At 36.1% G+C, this 27,896-nt stretch overlaps 1 protein-coding gene across 1 annotated transcript; it reads right to left on the bottom strand.

Annotated features, from left to right (window-relative positions):
- Window positions 1–1,778: 1,778 nt before the first annotated feature.
- On the bottom strand, window positions 1,779–26,766 carry LOC121410454 (formylglycine-generating enzyme-like). The gene is made up of 8 exons (XM_041602554.1): window positions 26,088–26,766; window positions 22,046–22,120; window positions 21,549–21,631; window positions 20,812–20,934; window positions 19,481–19,595; window positions 6,777–6,890; window positions 2,695–2,754; window positions 1,779–2,405 (listed from the first exon to the last, which is right to left on the bottom strand). The coding sequence occupies exons 1-8, from the start codon at window positions 26,610–26,612 to the stop codon at window positions 2,274–2,276; spliced, it is 1,227 nt and encodes a 408-aa protein (XP_041458488.1). The 5' UTR covers window positions 26,613–26,766; the 3' UTR covers window positions 1,779–2,273.
- Window positions 26,767–27,896: the final 1,130 nt, after the last annotated feature.

The following is a 27,896-nucleotide window of genomic DNA, read 5'->3' as shown; positions in this document are numbered from 1 at the left end:
TTGTGAGTTTTGAAAATAAATGAATAAATTGGCATATTTAATGAATTTCAAAATTCTGTGTTGAAATTTTGTATCACCATCTTGAGCTATCATACAAAGCAAACAAAACTGAAATTGATCAACAAATGAAGAAGAAAATACATTTTTGTGATTTATGAATAAAGTTTACAAAAATTAGCATAAATAATTTTCCAGAAAAAATTTCAAAGTTTTGTGCACAAGTGTGGTGAACCTCATGCAGCTATACCAGATGGAAGAAAAAAATCAAAATCTGTCAACAAATAAAGAAGAGGCATTTTCTGTGTTTTATGAATAAATTTTGCATAAATTAGCATAAATAATTTCTACTGAAATTTTCAAAACTCTGTAGAAGTTTAGTGAACCTCATGAAGGTCTACCAGATATAGAAGAAAAAAAATCAAAATTGTTCAACAAATGAAGAGGCATTTTCTGTGATTTCTGGATAAATTTCACATAAATTAGCATAAATAATTTTCTACTGAAAATTTCAAAATTCTGTGTAGAAGTATGGTAAACCTCATGAAGTTCTACCAGATGGAAGAAAAATAATCGAAATGGATGGAAGAAAAAAAATCAAAATTGGTCAACAATTTAAGAAGAAAAAGCACTTTATGTGAATTTTTAAAAATATGAATGAATAAATTAATTTTGCATAAATTAGCATAAAAATTGTTCTAGTCAAAGTTTTCAAAATTCTGTGTAGAATTTTGGTGAACAACATAAAGCTCTACCAGATGGAAGCAAAAAATTCAAAATCGGTCAACAAATAAAGAAGCATTTTTTGTAAATTTTGAAAAATGCACATTAATTAGCATATTTAATGAATTTCAAAATTCTGTGTAGAAATTTTGAATCTCCCACCTAATGCTATCATATAAAGCAAACAGAATTGAAATCGGACTTGAAATGGCGAAGAAATAGCATTTTGAAATTGTTGACAGACGACGGACGCCACGCCATGGCATAAGCTCATTTGGCCCTTCGGGCTGGATGAGCTAAAAATTAGACGTATATATATTTTGTAATCAATAACAATACATCTTTCATACACAGCCTTATAAAAGAATTGGAATCACTTTGGTAAAGGGGTAGTACTGTGAATTGCACTTAAGTATAATTTACATTCCAATATTGCTAAAGTGTAGTGGTCATTGGCTGTTTCAGCCATTGGAATTTTAATCTGACATCTGCCATACAGGCCTGCGTCTTGACCATTTTAGTGCACACACATTCATATAACCTCATAATAAATTGGAATAGTAACATCATGCACTTTGGGGCTTACCAAAACCATTCATCAATGATAAAGATAGGCTTTAACATCTTAGCTTTTCTAGAGGATAACAAGGTTACTTGCTAATAGAGTAGTCTCCCTTTTCAAAGAATCTGTTTATTAGTATAAAGTCATAGGCACTGATTGTTAACGCCACATTAAGAACAGGGGGGCTCTCAATGATTTAAGGCGACCGCACACCTTATGATTGCTCTGCGGCCTGATTTCAGAATAAAATGTAGTAGAATTTGATGCTAATATTGAGACTTGGAATATTTCACTATGTGATGTTTTACATCATCGTTCAAATACCTACATGTATGTGACTATGCTCTCATTCGTAGAATTAAAGCGAATTCAATGTCTAGTTGTAATGACGTCACAGCAGTTGTTCAATTAGCTACGAATTAAAACTTATTTGGCCTTTACTCCAAAATAAAGGCTTGCAAATCTTTCAAAATGGTTACATTAGTATTTTTTCAATTAATTTTAACCTCAAATAAAATGATATGTTCCATTAACATTTTCAGAAAATGAGCAAAATGTGATTTGTTCCAAATTTGGATCATGAACAGTCGTAAGATGTGCGGTGGCCTTTAAACATGAAAAGTGGGCTAGATTCAGTTAGTTACATTGAGATGCTTTCAAGATTACTGCTACATACCATAATCTTGTTACATAAACACACAATAATTGTGTTTGCCATTCTAAATGGAATTATTATAAATAAACTATTAATCTTTTATCTACAGCCAACAAACCCGAAGAAATGAATCCTAAGTACAACTCAGGACTATACCCTTTACCTTTAATTATGGACCTGACAAAATGAAATGCAATCCTAGTCCCCATTTTACAACTTTCAGAACAAAGTATAATTTTGTGTCACCATGTCAGATGAAACCAAGGAGAAAAATGGTTTTAAGTATGGAGATGATTGCTCTTTAGTAACTGAACATAGCAGGAAGCACAAGGGTTTTTACTGGTTACAATTGTTGCAGGGGACATCTTCTGGAAGGTAAGAAGAAGCACACCTGAAGCCTAGATTGCAGGCAGAGCTATCAGGACTGTTCTGACTGCGAGCCTCACAACGGTATCTGTAGCAGTAAGACTGAAACATGACAAAAAAAAAACACTACCGTTACACCATTCTATGACAATGACGGATTGATTTACCCAAACAATACATTTAGCTTAATTTGGAAATCATAACCATCACTAAAACATCTTGTGAACCCATTTAATGTAAGTCATAGCTGTGAGAATCATATAAATTTACAGGCATAATATAAACACGGTAAATCTAACACAAAGGTCAATATTTATACCTATTAATGCAGTTTCAACATTGTAAATTTAACCTCTACCTCCAATATATATATCACTATGTAAGTACTCACAATATGGCACATGTATGATCCTCCTTTCTTCACTTTGTCTTTACCTTCATCAGGACCTACCTGCAAATGTGACAATCATGAAAACTTAAAAAACTGCTTGAGCATATACACAAATTATAAGACACTTAAGCACATATTTGTCTCTCCTGCATAGTGTTGCATAACCTTGAAAGATTGTGTTTTTTTTATGTCATACATGTAACATTGAAAATATATAACATAAGGATAATCAAGTTTCACTCATCATTTGGTACGAGTTTCAGGTCATGTGATCATGGTCAAAGGTCATTTAAGGCCAATTAACTTAGATCATGTGGAAGTCAACATCAAATACTTAACCATGATAAAAAGTTTGAATTTGTAAGAAAACAATGAAAGTAATAAAGTCCTTATCAATGGTGATCAATTAAAAAAGTGAAGGTCAAAGGTCAATTGAAATAAAGTATGAAACTAGAAATTTGACATGTCCAAAGGACGCGATCAGAAATTAATTCCAAATGACTGAACTTAATATCGTGCAGAAACCAATATGTATATAATGAACAAATTTTGACCTAAAGACTCACCCTTTCCATACTAGTCTCTGACAGAAGATATGACAGTCAGGTCATTTGATGTGACCTGACTGTATTTTGATGTCATGCACCCAGATACCAAACATTTTTATAATATCTGGTGAATATTTCAAAAGTTATCATGAGAAACCAACTCCCATATTTAATGAGCTGTGACCTTTGACCTGCAAACTCCGAATTCTAACTTAATTAGCCTGTATTTTGATGTCATCTACCTACAGTCCTACACACCCAATTTTTTTAAATCCGTTGAATATTTTATAAGTTATCATGTGGATCCCAACACACATATTTAATGAGCTGTGACCTTTGACCTGCGGACTCAAAATTCGAGTTTATCCTGTAATTTGGTGTCATCTACATACATGTACACACCAAATATTTTTTTAATCCGCTGAATATTTCACAAGTTATCATGCGCAAACCAACTCGCATACTCTATGAGCTTTGACCTGTGGACTCCGAATTCGAACTCCACCTGTACTTTGGTTTCATCTACCTACACACCCAAAATCTTTAAAATCTATTAAATATTTTTTGAGTTATTGCGTGGAAACCAAGTGGGGGGACGCAAGGACATACGGACAGGGGGAAACACTTAATGCCCCCTCCGGACTTCGTCTGCGGGGGCATAAAAACCTAAACAAAGTTCGAAAATTTGAATTTTTAAGATAATGTTGAAATCTATTAGTTGGTACACTTTAAAGTTAGATAAAGGAAAACCAAAGTGAATGAATCATCCTGAGAAAAATGTAAAATGAGAGGATGAAGCGCCTGATCGGTTAAAGTGAGCATTGGGGTAAAAAAAAAATTTATATTCATTTAATGTAATCACTGCCGGATTTTTCATTGATATCTAAGGTAACTAAAATCCATATTTGTTTATTTAGTAAGGTCCAGAAAGCAACAAGAATGACTGACTTTCGAATAGGGGTGATGAACACTGCTGTCAAAGACGGATGCTTTTGAGAAATGTTGATTTGGTCCTATTTTGACAATCATTAGATTGCCTTTTGAGTAATAACAGATGAAATTGTAGATGAAACACCAGTTTGCTATAATACAAAAAATATTGGGAAATGTTTACCGCATTTTTATATTCACATTTATGCAAATTTTTCCCTCCATGACAGAAAAAAAATCAAAAGTTTTATGTTCTAATGCTGGAGCAATAAACTTACACAAAAAATGCTGAGCTAGTATCTCAATAGCAAAAGACCTAAAAACGTTTATGTATAAAACCCAGATCAATAAATATTCATGCAAAAGTTGAATTTGAATATTGTCACGGATGGACAAAATTTTATCATAATGCAATGGTAAAGGTAGGGGATTTCTTATTCAATTAATTTGTAGTTTATCAGTTTGGGGAGAGATTTCATTACATAAATCCAATAAATGGTATTGTAATTCATAAATCTACCCCCAAATAACCCCTCCCCCAACACACACTCACACACAAGTATTTTCATGCCCCCGCTGATGAAGTCTCGAGGGGCATTTAGTGTTGCTCCATCCGTCAATCCCCTACACTGTAATTTGATTTTACAAATGTTTGTTGTGTAGGTAGATCCCACTGAAATACATGTAATTTTCAAATTTGGAGTCCTCAAGTCCCGGTCAAAAGTCACAGCTCATTATATGCAGATTGGTTTCTGGCTGATATGTTGATAAATATTTAACAGAATTTAAAAAAAATGTCATGTAGGGAGATGACACTAAAATACAAGTCAAGTTGGAGTCTGTAGGTCAAAGGTCACAGCCCATGCAAAATAGTTTCCACACACTCAATAAGACGATGCTTACTGACTGCATTATAGCAGGGACATCTCAGCTTTTAGGGGGAGGACAAGTCTCCATGGTCCCCAATAGCAAAACTTTGCTATTGGGGACCTTGGAGACTTGTCCCCAAAAAATAGAAATTTTGATGCACGTTTACCAATTTGAGGATCCCATAGAATAAGACTTTCTTATAAATTTCACAACCGATTTTGATAAAACCTTTCTATTAAGAGCCTGATCAGTTTGTCATGGATGGACATTTAACAAATTCTGAAAAAAATTGTAAAAATTAAGTGAAATTTGTCAATTTTGTGTACCATGGTTCATTGCAAAGAGTATCACATAGATTATCAAATGTTTATAGAGTTTGTTGCCATGGTTACCTACTAAAGATAGAATCCATTAAATATTCAATGTCACAGACGGAAAGGATAGAAATGGGGTTCTACACTTGTCAGTGATCTTTTGTTGTATCTATCTAAACAAAACAATGCTAACAATTTATTCTCATTGCAGATGTTAATCTAATAAGTTGACTTCACTGAAATTCTGTTCACAAAATACAACATTTTTTTTACTTAAACCAACCTTTTACAAAATGAATCTAACAAAACACAACTTCCAATGATTGCCTAAATATACCAACTGTGACATGATGAATTTTCGGATCTAAACGTACAAAAAAAAGTGAAATTTTAGCCATTTTTGTCACACTTTCTGTTCTTTACACCCATTTACCGGGACATATTTATGTACATAAGACCAATCAGCATAGTGTTTTGCACTATTTTTTTCTCTGAAATGATGTGGAAGTGTTTGGTACATATTCCGATTGCCAATTCAACAACCCGAAAAAATTTTGGGACCTCTTCAATTTGTGAAAAATAATTTACGTGATAATAACAGCATATACAGCATCAAGTACTCTGAATAGTAGGTATTCTTACAATACCACCAAAAAAAATGAAAATAAACACTTGTGAATGTCCTTTTGGGGGGCAAAATCACAAAATATACATGCAGAATTCAGTATTGTATCTAATAATCGCACAATACTCTGGATATTATTACATTAAAGGACAAGTCCCCCCCCCCAACAAAAAGTTGATTTGAGTAATAGAGAAAAATCCAACAAGCATAACACTGAAAATTTCATCAAAATCAGATGTAAAATAAGAAAGTTATGACATTTCAAAGTTTTGCTTAATTTCACAAAACAGTTGTGCACATCCTGGTGGGTATGCAAATGAGGAGATTAATGACATCATCCACTCACTATTATTTTTGTATTTTTATCATATGGAATAGGAAATATTCCTTGTTTCTGCGCATTGTCAAGTTAAACAACCATTAATTCATCTGTGAATGTGTGGAATGATCATCGTTTGATATTAAATGATTCAGTCAAGTTGGTCCTTATTGTCAAATCTATAAAAATGATATATTGTAAAATTCAAACAATAAAAACAAAAAGAAATAGTGAATAAGGGACATCATCGGCTGTCTCATTTGAGTTGTGCATATCACTGTATTGTGAAAAATAAGCAAAACTTGAAAATGTCATTACTTTCTTACTTTACATCCGATTTTGATGAAATTTTCAGCATGTTGCTGGTTTGATTTTTCTCGATTGATTCAAATCAACATTTTTCTGAGGTGGACTTGACCTTTAAACCCTTTCTTGTGTATTACATTTCAATCATGAATAGTTTTTGGATAACTTACAGGATTGTTTTGTGGTTCAGGACTGTGCACTGTTGTCCACCAATCAGCAACCCATTCCCATGCATTTCCTACTGTGTTGTAGAGGCCATATCCATTAGGCTCAAATGCTGTAACCTTCATGCAGAGAAGAAAATTGAGAAAGAGGAGATACTGTTGGTATACAAATAATGCACAGATGTGAGCATAAAGTATATATATATATATATATCTGTTAGACTTGTTTTCATATTAACCGCATGTTCACCAATCCTATTGATGAACAAAGAAACCTTTATATCATTTCTTTTATAGAATGGAGGAATATTTTGGCAAAAAATCAATTTTTTTGCAACCTTCTGAGATTTGGAAGAATTACTACTAAAATGCCGATGAAAAAAAGAGTGAGAAAAAGAAAATTGATAAAGTTTAGATTTTCCAAACAAGAGCCCTTTGCAAGACTTTAACAGAAGATGATGTCCTGACGAATGTTGCTGTTGGAGAGAACACAGCAGATTTGGGCTTGCTACTGTCTGCTTGATATGCATCACTGCAGAAGGGAGATGGTAAGTCCTACACAAAAAAGTTGATGCAGCACATTCGGTATGGGATCAAGCGTCACTATTTGGACGACTGTAGCATTGACATTTCAAGAGTGAACGTTTCCCCCAGAGCGGTCGGATGTTCAAGGCAGTTTTGGTCAAACGGAAGCAAGGGTTAGGCAGTACCAAGCATAAAGATGCCATTTCTCATGCTGATATGGAGAAAATTAAGACCTCTGCCATGTTGGATTGCAACACTCCTGCAGAATGAAGTGTTTGTTGACTTGTTAACTTATTTCTATAACAGAGGAAGAGAAAATGTTCGCCAGCTAAAGGCATCAGATTTCACGGTTTGTGTTGATAAATGTCAACGTACGTCCAAAAGTGTGATCATCTAACAAAAACCAGAGAGAATGATGATGAAAACTGAGAGATGTCCTGTCATAACATTTGAACAGTATCTTTCTATACCAAATCCTGCATGTCCATGGTTTTGGCAGAAACCTTAACCAAAACGGCCAATGAATGATAGTGACCTGTAGTACCAAAACAGCCCTGTCGGCATCAAAGCCTTGGCAAAGAAAATGAAGATCATCTCAACAAGTGCGAAATGAATTAAGGTGCACACAAATCATTGTTTGCGGGCTACATGTGTTACTATGTTGGATCGGTCTGGGTTTGAGTCTAGAAACAGAATGTCAGTGAGTGGACATAGTAGTGAAAGTTCCGTCAAAATCTACACAAAGACAAGCACAGAGAGAAAGAAGGAAATGTGCAGCAAGATTGGACATCTGTATTGTCAGTTGGATCATAACGAGTCAAGCTCCAATGAGCCATCATCTTCTTTTGCTCCTGCTACTAGTACTGCTAGTACTACATGTAGTACTCCTGCGTTAGTGCCAATATCTGTGGAGCTGCAACATGTCAGCGGTGAAGAACAATTATTGATGGTATTCTTGTGAGGAAACAGGCACAGCCACAACCTCACCATCTGCTCGACTACCATTAGCAGCTCTCCAACCTGCACGGTCTCCTCTGTCTTTGTCTCTATCATCGCAGAGGAATACCATGTGCACCTCAAGTAATATGTTCAACATAAGCAACTGCGTGGTACACATTCACAACAAATAGACCTTTAATTTTGACTTTTACTTTGTTTGTTCTGAAAGTGGAACAATTTACTTCTACTGTTACACAATTGAACTGTTCATTGCCTCGATATAAGTTCTACATTTCCTCCATTTTGCAATCTTCTGGGATGCACAAAGTGAAGAGTCTACTACAGTGCGTATAAAAAAAAACGGGACAGATTTGAAAAGTCTATAAAATTTTAGTTTCAAATCATTATGTCTTTATTTTGGTGTTAATAGGTGCTATAAGGTCTGGTCTTTCAAATGCTATTAAAAAATTTTAGTTTCGTTCATGCTTGAGCGAACACGGGACGTTTTTATTGGGGGTTCAAAAAGAGGCTTGCGCCAGAATTGCAGAATATGAGTAATATGATCGGACTTCTTGCTTATTAGCAGACTTCCTCTTTACCTTTTCATTATCTTTGCCATAATTTTCAAATCATGCGGTCAAAATTCATTTTCATATCTATTTATTTGCTTGAATTATTCTGTTATTTCTTTTTAATATGCTCTCTGTTAGCTTTGAATATTCCTTCTTCAAGCTAAAATTATTTTTTTTCAACCGAATTATGGGAGAGCATGGATTTTTAAATTCAAATCAAATCCTTTCATTATGTGCTACAAAGATTATGGTGCCTTTTGAACAAAGCAACACAGATGGGTGGGCGCTCAGGTTGCTTCCCCCCCCCCCCAATTAAAAAAATCATGACCAAGAAAAAAAGTGGACAGGAAATAAAAGGAAAGATAGAAAGTAAAATATGATATTTTCTGAATATTATGTCAAAATCTATCACAGAATTTGATATTGTAATTAAAAAAAGTGGGAATATTTGCGTGCTCACTTCGCCCACTCACAACTTTTTAATACATTTTACCTGATCTGCCATATCTAGCTCCTTCAAATTTGACTCAATACACCATTGCCATTGAAAGACATGAATCCCTTCCTGTGTTTCCTGTCAAGCAATTAAACTTGGTCAAGGAATTAATGACCCATTGATAAATAGATTCATGTCTTTTAAAGGTACATAACATTATTTGTTTCACATAATAAAACGATTTTAATAATCACAAGTTCCCCAATTAATCATTCAAATCTTCTTGCTTGGGTTGACAAAAAAATTTCTTTTCTCAGTTACTTATGAAGGAAAATTAAAAGGTAAGAGAAGTTTAAATGAAAAAACAAAATAATTCAATTAAATAAATAACTTTGTAAATGAAATTTGAGAGCATAATTCGAAAATTGTGGCACAGATAATGAAAAGGTAAAGAGGAAATCTCCTGATTAGCAAGAAGTCTGATCATTGTATTACACAGATTCCGCAATTCTGGCGCAAGCCTCTTTTTGAACCCCCAACAAAAACGTCCCGTGTTCGCTCAAGCATGAATAAAATTTATTTTTTTAAATTGCATTTCAAAGATAAGATCTTAGAGCATCTATTAACACCAAAATATAGACATCATTATTTGAAACAAAAATTTTATAGACTTTTTAAATCTGTCCTATTTTTTTTATACGCACTGGAGAAAAGGTAAGTTTGCTAATTTTACTAATTTTACTACATGAAATCATTTGGAAAACCAAAAATTCCAAAAATGTGACATAATTTTACAGTAAAATGTCCATATAATCAGTTATAGGCTACATTGTAAAGAGTTTTTGTTATTTATTTATTTATTTATTTGTTGCTATGCATCCGGTAAAATAAAATCATGCGTCAGGTAAAAAAAATTTCATGCGTCCGGTAAAAAATTTCATGCATTCAGTAAAAAATTTCATGAGTCCGGTAAAAAAATTATGCATACGGTAATTGCCTTTCTTTTTTTTTTTTAATAGAAGCCCCATTCTAACAGATAATGCATAGCTTTTTATCCTGGGTCAGTGAAACTGTGTGCACGCAGTAACTTTGGCATTATGGTCTAAACCCACTCGGCTGCGCCTTGTGGGTAAACCATGCCAAAGTTACCTTGTGCACACATTCCTACTGACCCAGTCTAATCTGTGCATCATTTGTATACTGACGCATGGCTAGCCATGTATTCTGTGAAGTTGCGATGCATAACTAATTACTGGATATACTGTAGCAAATGTACTGTATGCATGGCTAGCCTAAAGTTACTTCATAACTTGTGAGCCTATGACTTACTACACTCAGATTGCAAGAAACAGCCCTACTCACTTCATCTAGGATTAGGGGTACAACAGGAAGCCTACCAGAATGCAGGGATTGCAATACCCATTCTATAATAATTAATTAATAAATGATGTGTAAAGAATGAAATCAGAAACTGTTACAAATTTAATTTTTCAAAGTTACTGTAGTTATAGATTTCACAAACTATGCATTCTTCATAAAGAATATCAAGGAAGGAGAAAATGGCAAATGAAAAAAAAATCACTTTTCCAATAAATTAACTTAATGTCTTTAAAGGAGAATGAAACTTTTGGAACAAGATAGCATGTGGTAAACAGAAAAATCAAAGAAACAGATCAACAAAAGTTTGAGAAAAATCAGACAAATAATGACATACTTATGAGCATTTGAATATTGTGATCACTAATGCTTTGTAGATCCTCATATTGGCAATGCGACAAACATGTGTGATGTCATTTGTGAACAACTCTCCCCATTACTTTAGTATACATTTCACTTAAATTGCCTCTTTTATCACATCTACATGTTGTATCAGTAGATCATGTCTTCTTTCTGTAGAAGGGCATGTAGTACAGGTTTTTAAAGATTACATCATGGATAAGAAGTTTGTATCACCATAAGAAAAAGCAAAAAGAGACATTTTGAGGGTATTTTATAGTCCATCAAAGGGAAAGTTGTTCACATGTGACATCACACGTACTTGTCGCATTGCCAACAGAAAGATCTCCATAGCATTAGTGAATGCAATATTTAAATGCTCATAAATTTCTCATTATTGGTCCGATTTTTCTCAAACTTTCTTTGTTCTTATTGTTTGATTTTTCTGTTTTGACACAAGCCTACTTGTTCCAAAGGTTTCATTCCCCTTTAAAGACCCTGACTGGTGTAAAAACAATCATATGTCAAAAGAAAGGTAATGATTCATAGAATACAAATATACAAAAAATATTTCATATATCTCCTTCCATTTCTTAAAAATATTATATAACAAGTGGAATGCCTCTGGCTGTCTCACCTGCATCACGCAGTTCAATATAGCAGCAGTGCTGACTTTGAAAACTACTCTAACTCGCACAAGATGTTCAGAGATACATGGTTACTATTATGTCCACTTTTTATGAACTAGACCTATAAACTTACAGAGATATGATGGTTATTCAACAAAAAAACCCCAACATGGCCAAAGTTCATTGACCTTACATGACCTTTGACCTTGATCATGTGACCTGAAACTCGCACAGGATGTTCAGTGATACTTGATTACTCTAATGTCTAAGTTTCATGAATCAGATCCATAAACTTTCAAAGTTATGATGGTAATTCAACAGATACCCCCGATTCGGCCAAAGTTCATTGACCCTAAATGACCTTTGACCTTAATCATGAGACCTGAAACTTGCACAAAATGTTCAGTGATGCTTGATTACTATTATGTCCAAGTTTCATGAATCAGATCCATAAACTTTCAAAGTTATGATGGGAATTCAAAAGATACCCTCAATTTGGCCAAAGTTCATTGACCCTAGATGACCTTTGACCTTGGTCATGTGACATAAAACTCATGCAGGATGTTCAGTGATACTTGATTAACCTTATGTCCAAGTTTCATGAACTAGGTCCATATACTTTCTAAGTTATGACGTCATTTCAAAAACTTAACCTCAGGTTAAGATTTTGATGTTGATTCCTCCAACATGGTCTAAGTTCATTGACCCTAAATGACCTTTGACCTTGGTCATGTGACATGAAACTCTAATAGGATGTTCAGTAATACTTGATTAACCTTATGGCCAAGTTTCATGAACTAGGTCCATATACTTTCTAAGTTATGATGTCATTTCAAAAACTTAACCTCAGGTTAAGATTTGATGTTGACGCTGCCGCCGCCGCCGTCGGAAAAGCGGCGCCTGTAGTCTCACTCTGCTATGCAGGTGAGACAAAAATCAAAGAAACTTCTTCTCCAATGTACGCTTCGATTGAGCACCCCCACTCGCCTGGAAATGATGACGTCATGTTGTGTCTGGAGGGTTGCGATTCCATAGGTTTGTGTACAAAGCATTGGGCATTTTCTTCCATTTCCATGTTATGAATCCAATTTTTTTTTCGTTTTCAGATGAAAATGGCACTCACAATTATTCACTATTCAAATAGATGGAAACATACAACTATTCACTACCTTTTTTGTGATTTCTTTGTTTGGCTCTTATTGGGCCTAAATTGCTATGTCAGGAAAAGTTGTTATACATACTCTGAACGCAGATAGAATTGAGATCTGTGCCAAATAAGCAGGAAATAAAATATGGCAAAAAACTAGTTCAAAACTGTCGATTTCATAAATTCAAGCTTGTTGGAAAAAATATATGTGATATCCTTCTGTGATAGAAGTGAAGAAAATGAAATGCGTAATCTGGAAAGCAAACAAATAACTCAGTTTTTCTGTGTACAAAGCTATGGAATCACGACGCTTCTACACAACATGACGTCACGGTCTTGAGGCAGGTGAAAAGCACAATAAAGCCTATTTTCTAAGACGGGTTCGAAGCCCGCTAATTGGAATATTCTTAAGCGAAATACTCAGCTGGGAAGGGATGAAAATGAATTAAGCCTATATTGCTGTATTTAGTAGCTTGTAAGCTTTCGATTGGTATATAATTTGTCAATCTCATTTTTTAGTCCGGTCTGGGTCTTTAATGTTAGTAGTAATATTATTCCTACACTATTGATGAGCCTTGAAGAGACAGACTTACTGTTTGAAAATTGTGATCTCCTCTGACTACTGTAGTATATCAGCACCTCTAAGCTATAATTTTCTTGGGTAACCTTGCAGCATAAACAGTATGATTAATAATATTTGATCAAATATATTAGTGCTAAACCATGATATATACAACTACCAATGTTACAGTCTGTCCGAGGCTATGATGCTGGGGTGTCAAAATTGGTGTCTCATCACCAATTGTATAATTTAGGATTATTATTTTGTAGAATTTCTAGCTCAGACATTCTGATATTACCAAAAAATAACAAGGCCTGAGACATCGCATTTTTTAGTCTCTTTTTTTTTACCGTTGACTGCCAAGGTGTTTTTGGCGAAGACTGGCATACCACTTAAATAAATATGTAATTCAGTGTCAACAAAGACTATGAATTATTAGTCACTTGAGGCTTATATTTTATTTGTGATACTTTATTTCCACATCTTAATCAACCAAGTAGAATTGATTCATACTATTATGAAAATAATAGTATGAAGCAGGATTTCTAAATTTTCTGGCTTGGCTTTTTGAGCCTGAAAGGTTATAATCCTGTTGCGTGTGCGCAGCCATTTTCTTCAGTTTGTTTGTTCAAATTTACACTGCAAATTGTTGATGCCCTTTACGTTCTTTGGTCACAAAACTAAAACATATGGCTGCTGAATTTGACACCAAAATTCTTCTTATTATTTCTTGTATTCTGTAGTAATTCTTCTTACCGTATATATATATCATTGGTGCACCAGTCTGGAAAATATGCACCGGTGGACCATCATCATCGCGCACACACTGGTAAACCACCAGGTTTGACACAGGCTTAATAATAACACAATACGTTTCATATTCTTTGTCATTACTCCACCTCCTTCATCATTAGTAGTTAATTCAATGCTCAAACGATAACTTACCAGTTTGAAGTTTGAGCAGAATTTTATGAGGGAGTTGAGTGAGGAGATTAATTGCGATCCCGCCTCGCACATGCGCACTCATTCTTCGGAGCATCAAAATGTGATCGCTGTTTAAAATATCAGCTTCCTAATGCAGCTGATACGAACGAACATTAGCTTTAAGTCACCACAGACTATTAAAATTAATTTCTCTCAAGAGGGAGGGAGAGGAGGGCAATTAATCTCCTCACTCAACTCCCTCATACAATTCTGCTCAAACTTCAAACTGGTAAGTTATCGTTTGAGCTTTCAATTTTATTTCGTTCGTCTCGAGAGGAGACTAATTGATATTTTGTAGCTCAGCGAACACATTTTGAGTTGCACTGTCTGCAAAAGACATGTTTGTGCAGATACAAAGGATATACAGTATGGAACATGTACAAAGCAAATTTGTATATACCTTATTTCAACTTTACTACTGTTGTAGAATTGCTTGCGAAAATTCAGTTGCTTCACTATCAGCAAGAGGTTTATTGTAATATTGCTGGAAGGTTTTTTCTCTTGACCATCCAGCTTGATTCATGATGCTAGAAATAGGCACACTTGCTCTGATTGCTGCCGATGTTGCAGCCGATCTTGTAGAATGTGATTTATACACTGAAGTATCAATCCCGGCGCCTGCTAATGTCACTTTGATCCATCTTGATATGGTCTGTGATGAAACTTTGCCATATGGCTTGGTATAGCTAATGAACAAGCGTCGCTCTAGTCCTCTGATAGACTTAGTCCTTTTCATATACGCTTGTAAATATTTAACAATACACAACCTCCTGTCTGATGGATATGCCTTCAACTTCATAGTGAAACCATGGTGACCTGGTCTGCTGTGCTTGAGCAGTTCATCTACATGAAAACTCACTGAACTTTGTTTCAGTTCCATCTTATCTAAGTTTAACAAATGTAACGTCTGCACCCTTTGTGCAGAGACTAAGGCTAACAATAAGCAAAGTTTATGTGTAAGCTGCTTTAAACTTAAAGTCTTAGCTGGTGAAAGCCTACGTAGAAATTTCAATGCTACGCTGACATCCCAAGTGTCTTGATAACGTGCTTGTGGAGGTCTGAGGTTAAAGGTCCCTTTAAGAAACCTACAGATAAGAGGTTGTGTCCCCACAGAATGAACACTATTCTCCAGCGTTACATACAAGGATAATGCACTTCTTGCTGCATTCATTGTACTATAACTAGCCTTCTCTCTATGAAACAGTTCTGCTAAAAATTCTAACACAAAGTTAACTGAAGAACGAAGAGGACTTTTCTTCCTGCTTTCACAAAATTTTGTCCATTTTGTCCAATATACTCGGTACTGACGTTGAGTAGACTTCCTCAATGATGCTGTCAACACGTCGGTGATCCCTTCATCTAAGCCTATATTCTCGAAGGGTCCCCTGTTACCCTGCAACACAAAAGATCAAGGCGATCATAAAGTGGGTGAGGTAAGTTTGTTACAGGTTGTCTAAGGAGGTTAATGTCTCTCCTAAGGAGCAACGGTTCCTCCACAAGGATGCTATTAAGGCATGGGAACCATGATTGTGTTGGCCAGTTTGGAACGACCAAAATGCCCGATGCCCTATCAGACTTGATCTTTTGAATCGGCGTGCGGGCATTTAGCCAATAAGCAGAAGGGAGGGAATGCATAAAAATCTAGCTTTCCCCAGTCTAGTGTGAATGCATCAACTGATTCTGCATTTGGATCTGGTAACCATGAAACATATCTTTGTGTTTGTGCATTCAACCTGGAGGCAAAAATATCAATTTTTGGGCTGCCAAATCTTTGGATGACTTTTCTGTATGCTCTTTTGCTGAGCATCCATTCAGTTCTATCATTGAAATTGCGTGATTCATAATCTGCTTCAATATTCTGGCTGCCTGGAAGGTGTGCAGCACTAAGCCAGATATTTCGTTCCATGCACCATTTCCAAATTTTTATGGAAAGCTTGTTACAACTTGGGATTTAATGCCTCCCATGTTATTTACATAGCACACTGCTGTTGTGTTATCAGATCTAATTAAGATATGAGCATTGGATGTACTACCATGAAAGGATCTCAGCCCTAGATCGATGGCCAAGATTTCTAGATAATTAATTTCATTATTTTGTGCCTTTTCATTTTCAGACTGATTCCACCTTGTATGAACTTGCATATTTGTGGCACCCCATCCATAGCCACTAGCATCCGTGCGGATTTCAAATTTAGGGTTTTCCCTTTTGATAGGAGCAAATGCACTATCTGCATGACTTATCCACCATTCTAGTTCCTGCTTCGACTCGCATGATAGCTCCATAATTCTGTCATAATGCCCTTTATTCTTTTTCAAGGCTTCTATTTTTTCTTTCTCCATATTCCTATAAAACAATGGTCCATGCTGGACAGCAGGGAAGGTGGAGATTATCTTTCCGATAACATGTGCGACATGTCGAATTGTGGGTTTTGGTTGCAGGAGTAACTTTTCACATTCTTCCCTGACATTCTGAGCTCTCTCTACTGGGAGTTTAATGGTCATGTCTACTGTATTGAGGGTAAAGCCCAAGAACTGGAGCTCCTGTACTGGTTTTAGTACTGATTTTTCTGGGTGAACTTTAAACCCTAATTCTGAAAATGCCTGCAAAGTGGCATTAATTGCAGACTCAACTTTTTCTTTTGTGTCCCCAATAAGAATTGTATCATCAAGATATCCAATTACAATATGACCCTTTTCACGTAGTGAAGAGAATACTGGTTTCAACATCTTAGTGAATAACCTGGGTGCAGAGGTTAACCCATTTGGCAGTGCCTTGTATTGCCACTGTTGTCCTTGCCAATTAAATTGCAAGTATTTCCGGAATTCAGAATGAATCGGAATAGAGTAGTATGCATCTTGGAGGTCTACTGAAGCCATGTAAAAATTTTCCGCCAAGAGGCAAATCACAGAATGGATATTATCCATCTTAAAGTGTTGTTTAACCACAAATTCATTTAGGTCTGATAGATCCAAGATCAATCTTAGACTGCCATTTTTCTTTGGCCTTGTAAATATGTTGGAAAAATAACCACCCTTGATAAAGGGTGAACTTCTTTCTATTACATTCTTTCCTTCAAGATTTCTCAGTTCAGCTGATATCTTATCTGTTTCTGATCTGTTACGTTTAAATTGATGACATATCAACCTTTCTGGATGTGGTAAACTTGTATCAAATTCTATCTTAAAACCCCTGACAGCTTCCAGTATTGTATGATCGGATGTGATTTTCTTCCAATTATTATAATATTGTTTCAGTCGACCTCCAACAGGGGATGCTTGGTCAGAATTATTTGTGCATGCAATTTCATGATCGTTTGTATAAAACAAAGAATTATTGCTACCTACCTCTTGGGGTATACTGGTAGCTACTTCCGCTGGGGATTCTCTCGGTATCTGCCCTGAGATGCTGGTGGTTTTTTCACCATGGGGGCTTGTGGCTGTCTGCGGCCCCTGATAGGGGCCTTTCTGTCCAAAAAAGGCCTGTAAGGAGCACCTGATTGTGGTCGATGGTTAGGAGTAGACCAACCTGCAGCTCTGTAACCTTGGCGGGAGTAATCTCCAGCTCTGTAAGGGTGGTAATTGGCGTGAGCTCGATAACGGCCACGGCCTGGCTCTGAAGTTTTTACAACTCGTCCAGTAGCTTTCTGCTCTTCGGTCATGTCCTTAACTCGCTTTCCCAAATCGTCCCCAAAAAGGAACTTTGTGACCGGAATAGTTGGTTTGCACAGGTGGCTGTATGCAGCATTCATGTCAGGCTTTATTTGTTCCTTGCGTAGAGCATTCATTTCGTAATTTGCATTAGACAGCAAGGCCAATGCATCTTGTTGAGATGGAGAAAGGTTGCCTGACGAGATTGAGCGAGTGAAGGCAGTCAAGCCCCTAGTGAGGGGCTTCTGTACCCTAGCTAGCTTGAGGTCTCTGCTTCTTGTTGAAGGAGACAGATTCTCCCAAATAACAGGGTTCACTTTAGGTACATCCAAGTAGGGGCAGTTGCTTGGTGGCAAATATTTTATTCCAGTCTCTTCGAGGACTTTCTCCTCCAATTTATTGTTCATCATGAACATTGTTGAGCTAGCTATTTCTTCTTCAAGAGGAGGCCCCTCATCAGATTGGGCAGCAAACTTAGCTGCGAATGTGGGAATCATTTTTGGCAATGTGGATTCCTCTTGGGAAGTACATGTGATGTCATCGTAATCAACATCAACTGGTTGCGTGTACAGCCTTTGGCATGATTGGTACGGATTGATGTCATCATGATCATCAGCTGAGTCCTCATTATGAGCATGTTCAGCGTAATGTTGGTCATAATCTTCCTCCGGCAATGGGAGAGCACCAATGACACGGTTAAGCATGGATTCCAGTTTTGTTAAACGACTGTCAACATCAGCCAAGTTTTTATTTTCATCCCGTGAGTGGGACGACTGCTCCTTTTTTGAAGATGAAACTGAAGCTGGGGGTCCGCTATTGCCGTCTTTAACATTGCTTTGCTTCTTCTTATCTTTCTCTGGTTTCTTAACATACCGTTTATCGATCTTCTTCCCGCTCACGGAGCTCTTGGGCTCATGACTTGTGAGGCTTTTGGAGGTGGATGTGCTCGCGGGGTGCTTAGACCCATGGTGGAGCATCGCCGGACTCAAATCCGCTGAATCCTGATCGCGAGCGTTGCTCGAACTCATGATAGAAAACGTAAAAATACGATTCTGAAGTGCAAGAAATTATCACCTTGCCTTGAATAACTTCTGAAAATAGATATGAATAGTCTTTTGAGTAAAAATGCGTCGTATTTCCGAAGAAAAATCGTTTTTTCTGTAAGAGTGCGGCAGGTGTTTGAACCTGCTATTTTGCGATGAAGCGATAATGAGTGCGCATGTGCGAGGCGGGATCTCAATTAGTCTCCTCTCGAGACGAACGAAATAAAATTCAATGCTGCATCTACCTGTTATTGTATTCATATAATGGCATATTATTGTCATTACAAGCATCAACATCATACATGTATATGGGCAATTTTATAAAATACATCCAACCAACCCTGTACTGTGTGTGGATTTTCCTTAAGTGATTTCTCTCCATATGACAAGCTGTACTATCAGATTATCATGGCTTGGACACTTTATAAAGTGCAAAAAAAATTGATAAAATGGATATATGGTACAAAATAAATATTATAGAATTCTGACAAAATTATTGGATTACTTACAGGGCAAGTTCCTGCATAACCATCCTCTGCAGTATTGGTTGTAGGGAATTCCCCTTGCCAAATATTGACCCTATGCTGACCTTTGGGCATCAACTTGTTCCCCCATGGAAACAGCCTGAAAATACATACATAAGTACATATACTGTCATAATTCAGTCAGGAAGAAATTAAATTTACAGACTGAACAATAAAAACTGAGAAGAGTTTAATGAAAGGGATTGTTGGGTAAAACAAGTCAGATGTTTTATCTGTTATTTACCATTTAACATTCAGACACATGTGCTTTTTAGGTAATGAAAATTTAAGAAAGTTATGAGATCTTCACAATTACATAGACAACAAATGTGAATGAATCTCTCTCCGGATTCATACGTTCTAGCTGGCTTGTGCCATAATTCCCCATCACATCACATCGCAAAATCTTGAACAGGTAAAGACACGTGTATAGAGAGTTGATATATTTTTTTTCACTGACAGTTTGTTCTTGTACTTTATATCACACAATTGAGCTACATGTATTTCTAATTAATTATAATTTTTCTCAGATTACATGTAGGTGTTTTGAAACTACACAAAAAAATGAAACTTTATTTAATTCTTTTATTCACCATTTTGATAATTTCTTATGTATTCTATTATTTTACTCTAATGTAGTGTATGGCTTTTATGACCAATCCTTTTTTCAGAATTCAATTTTTAGTACTTTTACATAAAAAAGTATCATTCGGGGGTGGGGGGGTTAAAGCTAACATGCTATTAAAAATATAAGTTATGAACCTGAGACCCCTTGTCTATTTAACTTGAAGTGGTACCCAAAAATTTGCAAGATTTAAAAGAAAATGTGTTGAAATCATTACTTCTTATCTGCTGAGGTTACAGAATAATCTTTGAAATAAGATAAGATTAATAATCATCTACACCTTCATAACTTGTAAGATATTTATTGAAATTTTTGTGATTTAATACAACTACACAATATCAAGGGACAAGGATTAAGTTGATAGAAAAACAGAAAATGCTTAATCTGGCATAAAACTGGGATTTGAAGTTTTCAAACTGTTGCTAATTTCTTTAAAATTAGACAATGCTGTCACAAAACTTAGTTAGAAAATTTGATTTTTTCAAATATGAGGGTTATCTTATTAATTGCCTTTATAGATTTTTACTTTGTATATAAAATTAAGTTAGATAAGTCCATGTGATATTTCATATCAGAAGAAAATTAAAGGTCAAGTCCACCCCAGAAAAATGTTGATTTTGAATCAATATGGAAAAATCGGATGAGCATAACACTCAAAAGATATTTCAAAGTAAAAATACTGTCAATGCACCTATCTTTGAGCCCTCCACGTGCAGCATTCTCCCACTCAGCCTCTGTGGGTAACCTCTTATTAGCCCATTTGCAGTATGCTGTAGCATCATTCCAAGATACATGTGTTACTGGGTGATCCATCCTACAATATTAACAAGTATTTAAACAAGAATAATGTGAAAATTAAGTTATGAAACAAATTAACTTGTTAGAAAACTGATTGGCAAGTAGTTAAAGTATAGTACAAATAAATTACTAAAAATTTAGTAGTTTGAGTCTAGGGCTTATGATTTCTACCTTCAAAAAATTTAATTGTGACAACTTTCAAACGAATTAACAAAATATAGTTTTGGGTAAAATATCCAAATGAAACAGCAGCAACAGAATATTGTATCCAGTAGTATTTTGTTGCTGCTGTTAAATTTTTTTTCATTTGTATGTTGTACCAAAAACTATATTCATAAGTTAAAAAAAAAATTAAGGACGTGCCCATGTTTTTACACAGCCGCTACATAGCCCCTTCCACGCTACAGCTACCATCTAATGAGTTCTGGAAACCCCCTTTTTTAATGTGGTCAGTTCCAGAGCATTGCATTTTTAGCAATTGTTGATCCAAGAGCCATCCCAGAAACCCACATTTTTAACACCAAGATTTAGTTCCAGATCCCCCAACCCATGACTTTAGCACAGCACATAGATATTGTGTTACAATTTGGGTACCCCCGGGGGATTTGCATTACATGGCATATTTCTTACCTTGCATAGATATTAGAGTCTGGCCCTTCAGGGTGCCTCCAATCAGCTCCTTTGACTGGAAGCCACCAAGGTGCAGCAGCAACCTAACAATCAACATAGAATGATTCACTTTATGCTTTGAGGAAATGAAAGTATGCAGGATGCAATACATGAATTCTCATATCTAATATTCTGATTATTTCTCATTATTTGAGTACCCAGGCCTGGAGTACCCATTCAACATTCATTTAAGGTTGGACTTCCATCACAAAGCAATATCAGATTGGGGTGTGCATGATAATAGCTTTACTTTTCTAATCATGTATACATGTCAACCTGCATTCAATAATATGAATATCTCTCTGTACATTGTCAAAATTGATGATTCTAAAGTTGGAACTGTCTTACTTTATATATATGTGGGATTTCATGTCGTATAGAATAATTATTTTTCCATCATAGACAGTAGCCTACACCTGTAGATTTGTACACATAGCAACTTCACAAGATGTACTTACTACTTGAGAAATATCTTTCTTTACTTCTTCGCTAATCCTAGCTTCGAGAACAAAGGAATCTCCAAAATTTTCAGCCTGCAACAGAACAGAAAAGATAACATTGAATGAATTGACGGCTTGGCAGTGTTACAGTCAATGTCATGGAAGGATAAGATGGGAAAGAGTTTCTTGACTTTATTTAAAAAGTGTGCTCACTGCTTCCATGCTACACAGATTAATTTGATTAATTTAAGTTAAAGCCATGGAGTTAAAAACATTTTATTAATATGGAAGGCCATTTGGGTCTCAGAGACAGATATAAAACAATAAATTCTTTGAAAATGTAAGATTTAAGCTTGCAAACTGCCTTAAAAGGGATTCTAAAAACTAATAATTTCTTTTAAGATAATTGCATGTTATTTCTAAAATCAATTCAACTATAAAAAAATGCATAAAAATAAAAAACAATTTTTAACCATAAAATTCTAAAAATGCTGATTTGTGGTTAACAGATGTTCAAGCATTCTCATTTATTTGTATGAATTATTTTTTTAACTAGTATCTTTTATTTGCCTTAAATAGTTAGCAGTGAAATGTGAAATGACATAGTATTGTTACACATGGCTATATTCTAAACAATAGATTACAACTAGATCAGAGTCATCTTGTGTTTTTTTTTTCAACTGATGACCACCTTTGATTTTTGGCAAAGACTGCTGGAGTGCCAACATAAGGAAATACATAAGAAAATCACTGTCACTATAAGAAGACCTTTAGTTTCTTATCCAGATCTGTAAATCAAAATTTTTCACATGATACTGTCCAAACCTTTAATCAACCAAGTAAAGCTGTGAAAATGATAGCACCAAGCAGGATTACTCTAATTTTCTTGCTTGAATTTCGCGGTAAATATTGCTATAATTGTGTTACAAAGGCACAGCCATTTTGTTCTGTCTTTTTTTTTTGTGTGCAAAGATACTACAAGGGGAAGATTGGACATTTTGGTGATTTTTTGAAATGCTTGATTAATGCTCATGGGGAAGGGTGCACAACAGCGTTGAGTGCGTAAAGTAAATCTTTGCACATCGGCACGCTGCTCTGTATTAAACATATAAGGAGATAATGAAAGAGAGGATTTGGGAGAGGGCAGAAGGGCAACACATATATTCCACCATTTTCTTTCCCAGAAACCTCTAAACTACATCCATCTCTCTCTAATTCAAGAAAAACAAATTTGAAGAAAAAAAATCTCAAAATGTAAAGATGGTCTTTTCCTCCACCTATCCACCATTTCTCTTATAAGTTTTGTACACAGCCCAAAATGGTGATATGCGTAGGTTTTCTTACTCAACGCTGACGGGCGCTCTTCCCGGGCTTTTCATTGTGTGCTCTATGTGGGGCACATGAGAGTAATTCATGCCCGACCGGTGTAACTAAAGGTCACATGACTTTATTGATTAAAGTAATTCATTAAAAATAGACAAAAATGTTTGTATATCAAAATATAAATTGACACAAATGTCATTCATACTCTTTCAGAAATATATCCTTTGGGGAAGCTAGATTGCATTTTTCTATTTCATTTTACTTAATTATTATTATCCAGTGTTGTAGTCAAGGCTCAAACCTCCAAAGCTAAGGCCAAGGCTTTAATACCCAAGGCCAAGGCCTTATTACCCAAGGCCAAGGCCTGAAAACCTCGAGGCCAAGGCCAAAGCATTTCAAACTTACACAGAACAATGAGCTAACAATGCTTAGGCAGCAGACATCACACATGGCAAAATGTATGTGAGCGGACTGAACAAGAAAAAAATTTGACCCTTGTACATTTAAATCAAAATAAGTTCATGATAGATTTAGAAATAATATCAAAACAATAATATAGTTACCTATTTAATATATACATGTAATTTTTCTGGCGATTTACATGACAATAATTGTTATTACCACGGTCGGTAATTCAATCCTGGCATTCTCAACGTAGGTTTTTCTCCACTCCCTGAGACAGGGGTGGCAGAACATATCTTTAATTGGGGGGGGGGGAGGCAAACCCAAGGCACTTATATATCAAAATGGGCCATTCAGTGCAAAGGGATACATGTATAATCAAATTGAGATTATCAACTGCATGAAGTAGTTGTGTGTTTTGTAAAAATTAAGTTGAGCAAAGCCTTTTTAAAGTGATTTCTAATTGATAAGATAGATATTTTGATTTAGGTTTTACAGCTCAGCAAGAAAGTGTAGCGAGCAAGCGGTTTTTAAAAATAAATCAATTCTGAAGTTATAAAACTCAAAAGCTGAAATTTTTTAATGCTGACCTGAAAATGAGTCGGTTTTAGGAATCTTGCCAGTTTTCATATTTTACAACCACTATTACATTTCACTTCTCATTTCTTGAATCTTCTACACCTATTTTACCTAAAAAAAAAACAGAATAAAGAATACTAACAAAATAAAGTTGTATTCAAAAGGATATAGAAATAAACAGGGCACAACCTATACCCTTACATGTATTTTGGGGAGGGTAAATTTTAATCATTTCTTGAAACATTTAATCAATTATTAATTAATTACCATTATAAGAATATTAATAATTATTAATTATATATCATTATTTATATTAATTATTATTTCTTGAAACCATATTGACACAAAAACAAAGACGTTGTTTATTTCCTTGAAACTGTAGATGAAATTTACTGTCGAACCATATGATTAAAAAGAAGTAAACATTTTTTTTTAGTGCAGCATAAAAAACAAATGAAAGTACAAAATACAAAATTCCTTGAAAAAGCAGATACGCATATGCACAAACAAGGGGGACTGTGCAGACTTGGGGGAACTTGCCATAGAGTTGATTTGTTTTTGTTGAAGAAGTGCCCTTCCCCCACCCAAAGAAAAATCCCTGGAGCTGGATCTGCTAAATTACATGTACACAGGCTACACTACAGTACACTACAGGAGTACAGCAAATCCAGCTCCAGTCCCAGTATATTATGTATTACTATTAGCAGCCTCGTACTAGGGTGAGTGCTCCAGTCCAGGGATTTTTTTTTTAGGGGGCATGCATGCACTTATTCACCAATTAGTCTATATAGCGAGTGATTGTATTACCGACTGGCCTGGCCTTGTATTACCAAACGCGCGCATCATATGCGTCAGAAAATAATCAAATACGCTCAAACCTTTGTAACTTCCTTCCAAAGGGAACTTGAATAGAAAAATGATTAAAAATCAAAAACACAATTTCAAAGTCTTTATATCCTCAAAACAATAAAATATGGTCAAAATAGCTCATCAGTGACTTTGTTTTCCCAACTTTTTCCATAGAAACACACGTTTGGTAATACGATACCTTTTTCAAGTGACCAAAATATTTCACTTGCGAAGAGGGGTCCGATTGGAAGCTGATGTCTTAAAATGAAAAACGATTTCGGCAAAATTTCTGCATATTTAGATTTTGTAGGTATTTGTGATGAGTTTGGTGAATTTTATTAGAATAATGTGTTTGATATGATCAAATTCATGAAAAGTGTTCGGTAATCAGTAGAGGCGCACGGCCAATATTGGAGACTGTCTCCAATGTGGGAGATTATCTCCAATATCAGAGACTTTTGTAAAGAATTTGGGTATCCAATATCAGAGACAGTCTCCAGTTTTGGAGACCAATTTCCTTTCTTTACATTTGCGGCAAAAGGATTACCTTGGCGGCAAATAAAAATGTGATAAGCAGATTCCGCATGAAAAATTACCCCTTTTCACCGTCTACGTTAAAACTTCACCATCTACTTTTGTTTTGATCAGGATTTTTGTTGTCAATCACACACAAAACAAATGGGCTTCTGACCTCAGTGAGACAAAATTTTGGGTGGAAAAAATCATGCTTTTGTTGGTGTTGTTTCTTTTGTCCTTTTGCAAAGCAAATCTCTAATATGGGAGATTGTCTCCCATATTGGAGAGAGTCTCCCATATTGGCCGTGCGCCTCTACTAATACGAATACGATCCACTACCAACTGACCAATATATCAATAAAGACGTTACAACCCTACTCAATTACTGTACCTCTGTTGAATAACCAGTTGTGTTGACGAAATATTCAAACTCATAATTACTAACTTCATACACATCAAAATAGTAGGGCTCAAGAGTGACCAATCGCGATGGACTTTCACCATCCAGATAGATTTTTGCTGAATCTGTCCCCATTTGAAATGTCCCTCCTTCAATGTAATTCATTTGATGTGTTCTTGGAAAGGCAGCAAAATTTGCTTCAGATTGATGAATAGGGTCATTTGCCTCCAAAGAATATTTCAAGGCAGCTTCTTCGTTTACATGATCATGTGAATTGTCCTCATCATCGTGACCGTGGTTCCTATTCAGGGCAGATGACCCACAGCCGCAGCCCGCGCCTTCTCCTTCGCCTAACGGATTATCATCTGGCTCTACACCCCTGGCTTCGGCCAATTCCTCCTTGGTTTCGGCTGACTGCGTCGGAGTCAGACTTTCATTAATATCTCCATTTTCTGCACTGTTCTTGATAACCATGAGGGTCAAATACATCACAAATAACGCACGTGAGGGCTTCATTGCAGCTGAGATAGAATCATGGATAAAAATTAAAAATAAATACTGAAAATACGTGGATCCGGTTGAGATTCGGTGAGAGGTCGAGTCGAAAAGGCGAGAGTTCAATCGTGTGACATTGCTCGATCGTACGGTACCGGTACCGTAGGCTAGCTAGTGTATAGCTACGCTAGGCTAGGCCTGCATGCACCACCTAAAATTTCCGACCGAATGTAATCCCGTATTACCGTAGTTGCATTCTACGGTATCTTGAAAGTTGATTTTTCACATTAATTGTTCGTTGTTGTTGAAAGGTCCCGGGGGCCACTTACATGTACATTGACGAGTGGATACCATGCGCGACCCCCCCAAAAAAAAAACACGTAAAAAGGATGTCTTTTTCACGAGAGGGCACGTTACGTACGTAACGTGATAAAGGTGTCAAAAACACAAAATAATGAAAAAAGGGTATCTATTTCGCTAGGAAAATTACGTGTCAGTTAGGGTCGAATTTGCGGGGATGATAAAACAAAATTAAAATGTTTTATAAAGGATGTCCTTTTTGCCCCAACACTACGTGTTTAGAGTCCGATTTGCGCGAGGTGTAGAAGGTGGGGTCGTACTACACCATATAAGGTAAAGCCGACGACCCCGGGCGACGACCGAAGGACCCGTAACAATAAAACATTCCTGTACTTGTTTAGGGGTTCATTTCAGGGAATATTTGCCAAGAGTATATCGTTTTGTTTCCAATACTTGTTAGGGTAGGGTTTCACACGCCAATACTTGTTAAGAGGTGCATTTTCAGAATATGGAAATTACGTGTTTAGACTGTTTTCGAGACCCCATGGTCGCGCATGGTATCCACTCGTGAATGGAAGTGCCCAGGTCCCTTTGTACCTTTCACCGGGGGGCACTTCAAGTGCCCCCCCCCCCGGTGATTAAAGGTACAAAGGGAGGCGAAGAGAGGGAATTCACCGGGAACCACTGGAGATCAGTGCCGGGAACTCAATATGGGCGTCACTCCAGGGGTGGCGATCCTGGGGGGGGGGGGCACAGTGCCTCCCACTTTTTGAAGCTCTGAACAAGTTCCCCTTCTCACGAAAGTGCACATGTTCCACTTTCATCGGTGGAAGATCGACCCGGGTTTTTTCTTAAGCACTGAAAAAGGGCCCCGTTTTACGCAAACAAATGCCCCCTCATGAACGTGTACTGTGCCCCTTTCATCGGTCGAGGACCTGCTTTCTAAGGTGTTGCAAATTTAGTGCCCCTTTCTCGTATAGGCCTGATTAAGTGCCAAGTTTATAA

Source organism: Lytechinus variegatus, chromosome 3 (genome assembly GCF_018143015.1).
Source record: "Lytechinus variegatus isolate NC3 chromosome 3, Lvar_3.0, whole genome shotgun sequence".
Lineage (NCBI taxonomy): Eukaryota > Metazoa > Echinodermata > Echinoidea > Temnopleuroida > Toxopneustidae > Lytechinus > Lytechinus variegatus.
Note: the sequence above shows the minus strand (reverse complement) of the source record. Positions and strands in the feature narration are given on the sequence as shown.

Excerpts from the sequence above, each read along its gene's own strand:
- LOC121410454 (XM_041602554.1), bottom strand. The coding sequence starts at position 26,612 with ATGAAGCCCTCACGTGCGTTATTTGTGATGTATTTGACCCTCATGGTT. Across the intron at positions 19,596-20,811 it reads CGTGGAGGGCTCAAAGATAG|GCTGTTTCCATGGGGGAACA; the intron begins GTGCATTGACAG and ends ATGTATTTTCAG. Across the intron at positions 6,891-19,480 it reads GTTATGCAGGAACTTGCCCT|GTTACAGCATTTGAGCCTAA; the intron begins GTAAGTAATCCA and ends CTCTGCATGAAG.